General features: G+C 33.9%; 2 protein-coding genes across 2 annotated transcripts; one reads left to right on the top strand and one right to left on the bottom strand.

Annotated features, from left to right (window-relative positions):
- Positions 1-691: 691 nt before the first annotated feature.
- LOC114721173 (probable disease resistance protein At5g43740) lies at positions 692-2,210 on the bottom strand. Its single transcript, XM_028906994.1, has 2 exons — positions 1,648-2,210; positions 692-1,535 (listed from the first exon to the last, which is right to left on the bottom strand). Exons 1-2 carry the CDS (start codon positions 2,208-2,210, stop codon positions 692-694), a joined length of 1,407 nt encoding a protein of 468 aa, XP_028762827.1.
- A 6,410-nt stretch (positions 2,211-8,620) lies between these two features.
- LOC114721175 (uncharacterized) lies at positions 8,621-9,667 on the top strand. The gene has a single exon (XM_028906995.1). The coding sequence runs from the start codon at positions 8,621-8,623 to the stop codon at positions 9,665-9,667; it is 1,047 nt and encodes a 348-aa protein (XP_028762828.1).
- Positions 9,668-13,244: the final 3,577 nt, after the last annotated feature.

Consider the following 13,244-nt stretch of genomic DNA (forward strand, 5'->3'; position numbering starts at 1 on the left):
GTGGAGGGGAAGACAAGAGCAGAACCTCGTACATACCAGTTTAGCTTTAACAATGTCTTCAAACATCTTCCTCGCTTCAGTAGGGGATAAACCATGAACTCCAACTTGAGGCGAACGCGCACATTTAATCATAGAACTCACCCAATTAATGGGAGCCTTGCCGGCCTCTAGAAATTCTCTAAGGGTAATTTCTGGAGAAAGATAGTTGCATTTGAAAGTTGTTAAACTTTCCAAAGAATCAACTTGTTGAATAATTTTTTCAGCATCATAACACCATTGCTGTAGGAATTTCACTTCAATGGTCAATTCTTCTAATTTTTGAAGCTCCGAAATTCCATCATAATTACTTTTTACAATGTATGAGATTCTCAGGCACCGCAAACTTTCCAAGCATGGCACAAAATTCACTCCAGTATCTGGAATGTCAAATATCTCCAGGTGCTTAAGTGTTTGGATCTGATCAGATGGAATTATCGTCAAGTCTGAACAACGATTTAGATAGAATGCTTTAAGCCTAGTTAATCCGGACAAGGATGGCAAACTCCTTATTTTAGTACCATATAAGTTTAACACAAGAACATTGCTCATGCTGTCAAAATAGGCTGGTGGGATTTCAACCAAACTTCTGATTCTTTTGTAGCAGTAGTGTCTGAAGGCTCCCGTAATTGTTGTCTGTTGCTGGACAATCCTTTTAACTGCCAACCTTAGAAATCCATCTAGCACCCTGCCGTGACTCTGGTCTGAAGGAGCACTTCTCATGCCCTTCATTATCAACATGATAAGTGCTACATTCTAAATCCGAATATTTGAATGATATATCTAAGGCAAATTGCCCATAAAAATCGTTCATTTTAACATACCTCATTTGTTGCTCCCCTTCCAGGAACGAGACATTAACAAGGTGCCTCAATACTACATTAATACCGCGACTACGCATAGCGCTGTACTTAGTAGCTGCACCAACATCACCAAGAAAGCCCTGAGCAATACAACACTCCACAAAGTAATTTGTGTATATCTTGCTATTTGCAGGATACAGACAAGCATAAAGGAAGCATTTTTGTTTACGTTGATCACCCAACAGTTTATAACCACTTTCCAAGACCGAGTATAAATCTTCGAAACCATTAAGTTGAGGCCAAGGCGTGCATTCATTCAAAAGCCCCTCCCAATCAGGAGGAGACTCTTGATAGGTAAAAGACTTTGCTATAAGACCTATAAGGAGGGGAAGACGATAGCAGAATCTCTCACATATCTGTCGAGCAATTGGTATGGGTGGTAAAAGATTCTCACCAATAATGCATCGAAACATCTTCCATGGTTCATTAGGGGATAATCTTTCCGGCGGGACTTTCCTATTAACACATGTCGAGTTGAAAGCAAGAGGATAATGAGTGGTTATTACCACCTTACTCTGCTTTTTGTGTTGTGAAATATCTAACTTTTCCCAAATCCCATTCGGCGTGTGTGCCTTAGGCCATCTAAAATCAGTAACTATCTTTTCTGTTCCAGCACTTCCCGTATTCTTCCAGCAACTACATCAGCAGGTTCATTACCTTCTCTGTCCACCTTTATTCGATTTGCAATTTCTTGTAGAATGTGAAGATCTTTAATCTGCTTATCAGACGGCACTTTGATGAAAATCACCATATCAAACAACTTGCATTGTTATCAACAAAGTGGTTGTTTAAGTTTTGCATTATTGTAGTTTTCCCCACTCCTTTTTGTCCATGAAGTGCCACGCATTTTACTCCTTTATTTTCATCTTGTAGCAGAGTCAGAATTTGTTGGAAGGCTTCCAGGAGAGTCGGATACTCTGCAATTGATAGAACACCAGTCTCCTTTATGACCTGCTCTGGCAGCTTATCAACTAGAATCTTCTCCGGACATTCTTCAAGAAGCTTGATCACATCTTTTAATGCCCTGTTGATATACTTTCCAAGATCTCTCCCTCCAAAAATACGCCGTCTCTTTGTCCCTTCTTCAACATATTCTTTGTTCAAAGAAGCCGCCTGTTTCTCAATATTTGATACGCACTTGTTTGAAAGCTTGTAAGCCTCGAATGGATTTTTCTGTATAATATGACTCAAAACTTCATTGTCTTTGTCCCTCTGTAAAGCAAGTAGCCGTGTTAATCCATGATTTAGCGATTCATGTATGTCAGCAAGCGAAATGGAGTCTCCAACGACTTTGGACCACAGAAATTCCATAACAGATTAGGCAATAGTTGTAGCCGTGGGAACAATTATCCCAGCTATCACCTCAGCCATTGAGAAACCTCAAAGCCCGCGATGAAGCAGTTCAAGAAACGTTACCAGAGAGTGTTATTAATGAAACAAGTTCGATAGAAATTTTCGTTTTAAGAAATTTCCAACTATGTACTGCCTCCAATCCTTAATATAAAATAAAATAACTAATTTGTGAATATTTAAAAAATTACTTAACAGTAAATTTATTTATTTATAATAAGTAGGTGTTACATTCCCTAAAATACTCTTATTAATAATGTATATTGAGACTATTTTTTTATGCAACCTTTAACATGTATAATCAACATGAGGAGTACTTTGGGGGGGGGGAAAAATTAATGTGTAAGAAAAAGTAAATTGTGGTCTTATATTTAGCATCAAACTAAATTTTCAATACTAGCTTTTATATTAAGCATTCTAGGTAGTATTTAAAATATTAATCTTGTTTTATAAGTTGACTCGTTGAATTATCATCTTGTTTGTATTTTATCATATACATTTGTCTGTTTCCCTTCTTAATTTGAAAAAAAAAATCTAGTAGGTGTTCAGCCTGTTTGGGGTGGCGTTTTGGGAGGAAAAAAGTAACTTATAAGTGTGATAAGTTAGTTTATAAAATTAGGAGCTGTTTGTCACAGCTTTTACCTAATCTGACTTATAGGTCAAAAGCTACTTTTTTTAAGTACAATTATAAAAGCACTTAAAACTTACTTATGACTAATGAAAAAGTAGCTTTTTTGAAATTAAAAAACATTTTTGCCCTTATATATATCTATGTTGTTCTTGTGCTTTTCTCTATATGTTTCTTTTGCTTCCGAATCAATTTTTAGTTATTTATTTTTAATATTCTCTTAAGTGAAAATAATTTTTAACAGTTTTGATAATATTTTTAATTTTTTAATATTATTTTTTATTTTATATTTGCATAAATTATGCAAAGTATATCATCCAATTAGTTATGTAATATTATTTGATTTAAAAATTTTCACATTAATATGATTTCTAGCTTAAATATATTTTATTTATTAAATATAACTTTTTCCTATTACAATAATATAACATTATTATATTTTGCAAATTCAAATTTTTAATCATTTTTTATTATTTGGTAAAACTCATACCCATTTTGGTAATCATACAAACAAAACTTATTTTCATTAAATTATAGTCCAAGTAATTTTTTTTTTACCTAATCTAACTTTTACAAACTAACTTTTATAAAATATAATCCAAACACAATTCATATCACCCAATTTAACTTTTATCCAATCTAACTTTTTCAAAAGTCAAATTGATAATAAGCTGCTTTTTCAATCATTAATTCAAACAGACCCGTTATCGTCTTCTTGAAAGTGATTCAGCAGACAACAACCACACTTTTTTTGTCCTTTTTTCCTTCTTTTTTTTTTAACAAGTCGGTTGCCTGCTTGAATAATTCACTTTGTTAGTATCTACTTGACATTCTTTTTTTTTCTGCAAATTAAAACCCAGTTTCAAGCTAGCATCAACTAACATACAAATTAAAGCTCTTTCAACGACAAAATTATTAAACTCGAAAGAGAAATTAATTGAAAAAGAGTGATGGCTTACGCATACTGAGACAAGTTACTGGCAAACGTCCGATTCTTGATCCCCATGAAAGCTCTTAGTGGAGATCTATACTTCAAAGGAGACAGTCTAGTCAAATCAGAAGAAGCAATCACGTATATGAGTACTTTTGACTCAGATGAAATCAGAATAACGAAATTAGCTCATTTTGTTTGTGTGTTTGTCTATATACATATCTTTAAGAAGCAGAAATCACTTACCAGTAATCAAGAATTCCCATTATTTTAGTCTTCTTTCCCTTCTTAGCTTTTTCTCTATCAGAAGCGGCTTCAAGTACTTGAACTTTCCTGAGCTGAAGTCATGAACTTGACATTTTTTTTCAACAACCGTTGCTCTGGTTGCAAGATTCAGAACTATGTCTATATATTGACTATTATAACAGCTCATAAGAGAAATTATGGAACAAGAATAAGTGATGGCTCATACTTACCCAGAACATGATGACCGAAAAAGGATCCCAATATGTATAGGTAAAACAAAATGAAGCTGTGTGGAAATTCAAATATCAATTCTTCAAATAAATAAGTAAATGCTGTAATGTCATATGGATCATTGTGCATTAAAGAAGAATAAAATCCCAAACTTGAATGCTGTTCCTTTTATAGTTCAGTCTTGTTCATTTTATCTTTTTTTCCTGATAAGCAGAATTAAGCATCAAAGTAAAAGTCTACTGAGTTAAGTCATGAACTTGACATTTTTCTGCAAAAACGCAGCCACTGCTTAACTGTAAGAATCAGAATATAAAGCTGCTTCAACATCAAATAATTACCACATCTCAGAAGAGAAATTAATTAAAAATCAGAAAATACAGTGATGACTTCTGCTTACCCAGAATATGAGCAGAAGAGAAGCTGGCTGACTTTTTTCCGGAGATGGTCTGAGTGTTGATTTCGATGAAAGATTTCAATTTTTGAAGGTCTGAGTGAAGGAGTTTCAGAGGAGAGTCTCCTTAGGTGTGAGGATGTGAATAGAGAAAAATTGCTACCCAAGTGTTTCTCGGGTTGCGTCTAGAGTGTAAATCCACGATTCTCTACGATGATGGAGGAAAAGAAAAGGAAGAAAAAAAGAAGAAAAAATTATAAAAGAAATGAAATAAAATTAAGATAAAACAACGTATTTAACCACATGATTGTTAGCGCAAATTAAGTTTATTTTTAATTCTCATAATTCTTTTAAAATTATCACCTTATGTGTGTGTATTATTTACTAAAATTCATGTCTTTTTTAGTAATTTTATATTTAAATTTGTTTTTTAATTAATCATTTATATAAGTTTTAATTTATCAAACTGATTTTTTTTTTATAAAAGTAAACCTAAACAACAGCTGATTTTTACCATTTACATTTGCGAAAATAAGATGAAATAAAAATTAATTTTGTATCATTTTTAAATATAATGCGCATTTTCCGGTTGTCTCAATATTAAAAAAAAAAAAAAACAAAGAACCAATTCACACTGGAAGAGAATTGTTAAACGCATGAATACTGATGTAAATGGAATTTATGAATTATGATGATCATCGAAAACAGTCACTCCTATGAAAAAATTATGGGAAATTTCATTTAGCCTGGGGATTCTATTTCCAGTTTCCCTATATAACCCTGAAATTTTACTGTGCTCCTTTGAAGGTAAAGTAAAATTAATTCTTGAAACTAAAAGATAACAATAACATTGTAGAGAGAAGAAATGAGATAATTGAATTTATAAGTAGAATACAAGAATTTATAATTAAAATTTTCAGTTTCCCCATATTTTCTTACTTTACAGCTCAGTGCATCGATTAATGTTTTCTCATTTCTGACTTTCTATCATGATCTATTCATCTTCGCGCTGTAAAAATTGAGATTCCCTCCCTCGATTGTCTATTTGTCAAGTGCCATGGCTCTGACCGGCCCTCTCTTTTTATCAAATGGATCCAATGGAAATTACATGCCTAATTATTATCTTCTTTATTTCTCCCTCGTCATCCAAATTGTCTCTATTTTGCACATGACTTTTAGTTGGTACTATGTTCTCTGCATACTGTATTTCCTTGCTTTATAGCTCAGCGTACCCATTAGTGCTTCCTTGTTTCTGACATCCTGTCATGATCTATTTGTCTTCGCGCTGCAATAATTGAGATTCCCTCTCTCCATTGTCCATTTGTCAAGTGCCATGGGTCTGACCGGCCCTCTTTTTTAATCAAATGGATCCAATGGAAATTACACGCCCAATTATTGTCTTCTTTACTTCTCCCTCATCTTTCAACTCGCTGAAGGATCTATGAAATTACATGCCTAATTATTGTTTTCTTTATTTCTCCCTCATCATCCAAACTATACTATCTCTATTTTGCACATGACTTTTATTTGGCACTTTATCCTCTGCATACTATATTTCCTTGCTTTACAGCTTAGTGCACCAATTAATGTTTCCTTATTTATGACATTCTGTCATGATCTATTTGTCTTCGCGCTGCAATAATTGAGATTTCCTCCCCCCACTGTCTAGTTGTCAAGTGCCATGGTTCTGACTTACCTCTTTTTTTCCGAATCAATCCAAAGGAAATTACACGTTCAATTATTATCTTTTTTATTTTTCCCTCATCATCCAAATGATTCTTATTTTTTTAACTTAATCCGACACATTTTTTGAAAAATGATTTCTATTTTTCTCAATTCGGTCCGCCATTTTTTGGCAGATTGACGAGTTGAGCCGGCTCCAGAGTTGAGATTAAAACTACGCCAGCAAATCATTACCATCCACGCCTTCTGCACTGAGTTTGAATAATGCCACCATCGACGCCAAGCAGAATAAGTTGGAGTCAGCGTTGGACGTGGATTGTGAGCAGTTAGACTGGGAAGGGAGGATTTTCCGGTGTGTGTAAATAATTAAATAAGGGGGCCCACCAGCGAAAGACGATTTCACACCTGAAAGGCCTTTCTTGCTGTCCTTGGAAATGGCGGCGATAAGGAGGAGGATGGTTGCCCGCGTTCTGAGTTTTAAGTTTTTTTTTTTTTTTGCTGCGTTGTGTGGAAGCAAAAATTTGAGGATTAATTTGGTCTCTTTAAGTTTATATTTTGGTATTTGATTCTTTTAAATAATTTTAATTTTTAAGATTCTTCTCAATAAATATAACTTTTTTCGGTCCTTTATGTTAATTCTCCCTTAATTTTAGAAATATAAATTTTTATTTTTGAATGCATTTAAATTTCTAATTCTGTTTATTTATTAAAACTACTTATGACGTAACCTTTTAAATGTATGTGTTGACTGAAATCGTTTTGCAATTGTATATATGTAATTTTAATTAAAATACGAAGTTATAAAACGATGTAATTTTAAGATTCTTGTATTAATATGTTATAATTCAAAATTTTTAAATATATTTCATAAAACATACCTGTGCTAACAAATGATTTAAATCTTTGATTAAGTTTTTAATATTTTAAGTTATCTAAATTTAGTAAAAATATTAAATAGATCACTAACAACTACTAATATTAAAAGATAAACGACAGATTTAGTATAATGAACAGATAAATAAGTAAACATTATTTATTTTGATATGGTTTTTAATGAAAAAGTATATTTTAAGATCTCTTCAGGATATTATTTAATGGTGTTAATGATTTGGAATAAAATATATATTTTTTAAATGAACATGAGATCTATGTAATTACAACAAAACATGAGAGTGATTAGAGTATTTTATTTTAAAATAAAAGAAATAAACGAATTATACATTATTCAATATTATTAAAAAATGCTAAAAATATAGTATAAAACATATGGAGGGCATAAAGGAAAACTTGTTATGAATATAATATCTTTATGGATGTCCATGTATCTATCATTATCTCCCTTATCTCCTAATATCTTCAGTAACTCCCATTATCCCCATTATCTGCAATTATCTTTATATCTGTAGATTCTATCAAAGATGTAAAGCCGTGCCTATAAATAGAGGCCATGTACAATGTATTCAGTACCCCATTGAATAGAAAAAGAAATACTCTCTCTTATTGATATTCTTTCTTCTTGTTCTTCTTCTTTATTTACAACACGTTATCAGCACGAGGGCTCTAACAAAGGTATAATATTCCGATCTTATTATTATACATTATGTTTCATGATTTATTGTCTATCCTCTATACTTTTCTATACTCTTCTACACTATGAGTATTTTTCTTTTCTCCATTCTTTTCCTAAATGGCTTGAAGCTATATGGTTTAAAGTTTTCTACTTTATGGCCAGAAGCCATAAAACTTTATTATTCTTTCTTATGGCCAGAAGCCATAAAATTTTGTTTTGCTTCTTATGGCCAGAAGCCATAAAACTTTATTATTCTTTCTTATGGCCAGAAGCCATAAAATTTTGTTTTGCTTCTTATGGCCAGAAGCCATAAAACTTTGTTTTCTACTTTATGGCCAGAAGCCATAAAACTTTATTATCTTTTCTTATGGCTAGAAGCCATAAAACTTTGTTATTCTTTCTTATGGTCAGAAGTCATAAAAACTTTATGACATACTTTATGGTCAGAAGCTATAAAACTTTGTTTTCTTCCTTATGGCCAGAAGCCATAATTTTAATTTTCTAACATATGGCTAGAAGCCATATAATTTTTAACTCATGACTAGAAGTCATTCAAATTTTCTCTTCATTTGTTTTCTTTTGGTAATTTATAATTTTTCTTTTCTTTTCTTTTTCTCATTAACGAAGAGCAATGTAATTTCCATACATGACAATTTTTTTTAATATTATATTCTTTTGTGGTAGTGCCATCATGTCAAACCTTACAAAACTTGAGTTTGTGGCTCTTGACATTACTGGGAAGAATTACTTATCTTGGGTACTAGATGCGGAAATTCACCTAAATGCCAATGGTCTGGGAGACACAATTAAGGCAGAAAATAAGGCATCTAGTCAAGAAAAGGCTAAAGCTATGATCTTTTTACGCCATCATTTACATGAAGGACTAAAAATGGAATATTTGACCATTAAAGACCCACTCGTACTTTGGAACAATTTGAAAGAAAGGTATGACCACCAGAAAACTGTCATTCTCCCAAAAGCTCGTTATGAATGGATGCACTTGCGTCTACAAGATTTTAAATCTGTTAGTGAGTATAATTCTGCGATATTTAGAATCAGTTCTCAACTGAAATTATGTGGAGAAAAAGTCACTGATGAAGACATGTTGGAGAAAACATTCTCCACATTTCATGCATCCAATGTGCTCCTGCAGCAGCAATACCGTGAAAAAGGCTTCAAAAAGTATTCTGAACTTATTTCTTGCCTTCTTGTAGCTGAGCAAAATAATGAGCTTCTAATGAAAAATCATGAATCCCGTCCAACCGGCTCCACTCCATTCCCCGAAGCGAATGTAGTAGTAAATGGACCAACACGTGGTCGTGGACGAGGACATGGACGTGCACGAGGCCGTCGCATTGACCGTGGACGTGGTCGTGGTCATAATCGAGGTGGTTCAAATTCCTATTCAAAGAGGACAAAGAATGATGAGAATCGCAAGAGAAAAACTAGTGGAAGTAATAACCACTCTGAAGACTCGTGTTATCGTTGTGGTGGGAATGGTCATTGGTCACGTACTTGTCGTACACCGAAACATTTGGTTGACCTTTATCAAGAATCGCTTAAAAATAAAAGTAAAGGCAACGGCAAAATGCCAAGGGTAGAAACCAATTTTGTTGATGAAGAGGGCGATTCTGATTATGGCAACATGGATGTCACTCATTTGGATATTGCTGATTTCTTTGCTGATCCTAATGGAAAGATTGATCACCTGATTGGTGATGGGAATGTTCAACAATAAATTGTTTTAGTGAAGTTAAATTTCTATGATTTTTTTTCCTTCTTTTTCATCTTCTTTTATAAAGTTTCTACTTTCAATGTTGTTATCTTTCCAAATTAATAAAATTACGAGTATTTTCTTTTATTAATTTTGTTTCTTCCTCCCTCTCTTGACTATGTTCCTTGTAACGAAGAATGGCTCCTATTGACGTCAATCATGAAGATTTATGTCTTGTTGACAGTGCAACAACTCATACAATACTTAGAAATAAAAAGTATTTCTCTTCTTTGGTAATGCAAGAAGCCAACGTTCAGACTATATCTGGAAGTGCAAAACTGATTGAAGGCTCCGGAAGAGCCAATATATTGTTACCTGGAGGAACAATATTATACATTGATAGTGCATTTTACTCAACTAAGTCTAAAAGAAATTTGTTGAGTTTTAAGGATATCCGCAAGAATGGATACCATATCGAAACAACAATTGAGGAAAATCAAGAATATCTTGCTATTACAAAGTCAACCTCAGGTAAAAAATGCACACTAGAAAGATTGCCTGCATTTTCTTCTGGCTTGTACTATACAATTATTAGTACAATTGAAGTACACATCATTATAAACCAGAAGTTTGTAAATGATAACAAATTTAATGTTTGGCATGACCGGTTAGGCCATCCCGGGACAATTATGATGCGAAAAATAATTGAGAATTCATGTGGACATTCATTGAAAAGTCAACAAATACCACAATCCAATGTTTTCTCATGTAATGCATGTTCCAAGGGAAAGTTAATTGTTCGGCCATCACCAGGAAAACTAAAAAGTGAGCCTCTCACTTTTCTAGAACGCATACAGGGAGATATTTGTGGACCGATACATCCAGCATGCGGACCATTTAGATATTTTATGGTTCTAATTGATGCATCAACAAGATGGTCGCATGTCTGTTTATTATCTTCGCGTAACCTGGCGTTCGCAAGATTATTGGCTCAATTAATTAGATTAAGAGCACATTTCCCTGATTTTCCTATCAAGAAAATACGTCTTGATAATGCTGGTGAATTTACTTCACAAGCTTTCAATGATTATTGTATGTCTCTTGGGATTGATGTTGAACATCCTGTGGCTCATGTGCACACACAAAATGGACTTGCAGAATCATTAATCAAACGTTTACAATTAATTGCAAGACCATTACTTATGAGATCAAATCTCCCAATTTCTGCTTGGGGACATGCAATTTTGCATGCAGCAGTGTTAATTCGCATCAGGCCAACAAGTTATCTCAAGTCCTCCCCTTTACAAGTGGTTTTTGGTCATGAACCAAATATTTCCCATCTAAGAACCTTTGGATGTGCTGTACATGTTCCAATTGCTCCCCCACAACGTACCAAGATGGGGCCTCAAAGAAGGATGGGAATATATATTGGATATGAATCTCCCACTATAATAAAATATCTAGAACCCTCAACAGGAGATTTGTTCACAGCTCGATTTGCCGATTGTCATTTTGATGAGTCAGTTTTTCCAACAATGAGGGGAGAAAATAAGAAGTTGGAAAAGGACATTAGCTGGAAAGAATTATCACTGTCTCATCTTGATCCTCGCACAAAAGAATGTGAACTGGAAGTTCAAAAGATAGTCAATTTACAAAGTTTAGCAAATCAATTACCAGATGCATTTACTGACCCGAAGAGAGTAACAAAATCACATATTCTAGCTGTTAATGCTCCTATTAAATTTGATGTCCCTGATGGACAACCAATTGTGAATGATTCTAAAGCACGCATGAAGCGTGGCAGGCCCATCGGCTCCAAAGATAAAAATCCTCGAAAGAAAAAAGGAGTTAAAAGTATAGATGGCCTAGTCGAGAATAATTTAGAAAAGTTAGCAACTCCAGAAGAGTCATCAGACAACGCTAACGTCCCAATTCTCAGTGAAAGTCAGGTACCTGAAATATGTGAAAATGATGAGATCTCAATTAATTATGTTATGAATGGGATACGATGGGACCGAAGTGAAGTCGACGTTGATGATATTTTCTCTTATAATGTAGCGCTCGATGTGATGAATGATAATGAGGATCATGAGCCAAAGTCAATTAGTGAATGTAAACAAAGAAAGGATTGGCCAAAATGGAAAAATGCAATTGAGGCAGAATTAAAATCGCTAGAACAGCGAAAAGTTTTTGGACCAGTAGTCCTTACACCTGAAGATGTAAAACCGGTTGGATATAAATGGGTTTTTGTGCGAAAGAGAAATGAAAAGGGTGAAATCATAAGATACAAAGCACGACTCGTTGCTCAAGGATTTACACAAAGACCTGGTATCGATTTTGAAGAAACTTATTCACCAGTAGTGGATACAACTACTTTTCGATACTTGATTAGCCTCGCAGTAAATAAAGGGCTCAATTTACATCTAATGGATGTTGTTACAGCCTATCTGTATGGCTCACTTGACAATGACATTTATATGAGACTCCCTGAAGGGCTGAAATTGCCAGAAGCACACAATTCAAACTCTCGAGAACGATACTCAATTAAGTTAAACAAATCCCTATATGGATTAAAGCAATCAGGGCGAATGTGGTATAACAGGCTTAGTGAGTATCTATTGAGGGAAGGATATAAAAATGATGCAATATGCCCATGTATTTTTATGAAAAGATCAGGAAATGAGTTCGTTATAATCGCTGTGTATGTTGATGATATAAATATTATTGGAACTCCTGAAGAGCTTGAAAAGGCAGTGAATTGCCTAAAGAAAGAATTTGAAATAAAGGATCTAGGAAGAACAAAATTTTGCCTTGGATTACAAATTGAGTATTTGAAAAATGGAATTTTTGTATATCAAGAAACTTATACAAAAAGGATCCTAGAACGTTTTTATATGGATAAATCACATCCATTATGTACTCCAATGGTTGTAAGATCTTTGGAGGTGGATAAGGACCCTTTTAGACCTCGAGAAATCGGGGAAAAAGGTGATGAAGAGCTACTTGGTCCAGAAGTACCATATCTTAGTGCAATTGGAGCACTAATGTATCTTGCTAATCATACACGACCTGATATATCATTTGCAGTCAACTTACTAGCAAGATATAGTTCTTCACCAACACGAAGGCATTGGAATGGAGTTAAACATATCCTTCGTTATCTTAAGGGTACAATGGATATGAGATTATTTTATTCGAATGCATCCAAGACCGATCTTGTTGGCTATGCAGATGCTGGATTTCAGTCTGACCCACATGTTGGTAAATCACAAACTGGCTATGTATTCACATGTGGCGGTACAGCCATTTCATGGCGATCTATGAAACAAACTATATCAGCCACATCATCTAACCATGCGGAGATTCTAGCAATGCATGAAACAAGTCGAGAATGTGTATGGTTAAGGTCCTTAATACATCACATACAAACTACTTGTGGCTTGTCTTCTGGTAAAATGATCCCAACAATACTGTACGAAGATAATACTGCATGTATTACTCAACTAAAAGAAGGGTATATCAAAGGAGACAGAACAAAGCATATCTCCCCAAAATTCTTCTTCACTCGTGATCTTCAAAAGGATGGTGAAGTCAATATCCA

Source organism: Neltuma alba, unplaced genomic scaffold, assembly GCF_004799145.2.
Source record: "Neltuma alba isolate B1F8T4 unplaced genomic scaffold, ASM479914v2 tig00012014_pilon, whole genome shotgun sequence".
NCBI classification, from domain to species: Eukaryota; Viridiplantae; Streptophyta; class Magnoliopsida; order Fabales; family Fabaceae; genus Neltuma; species Neltuma alba.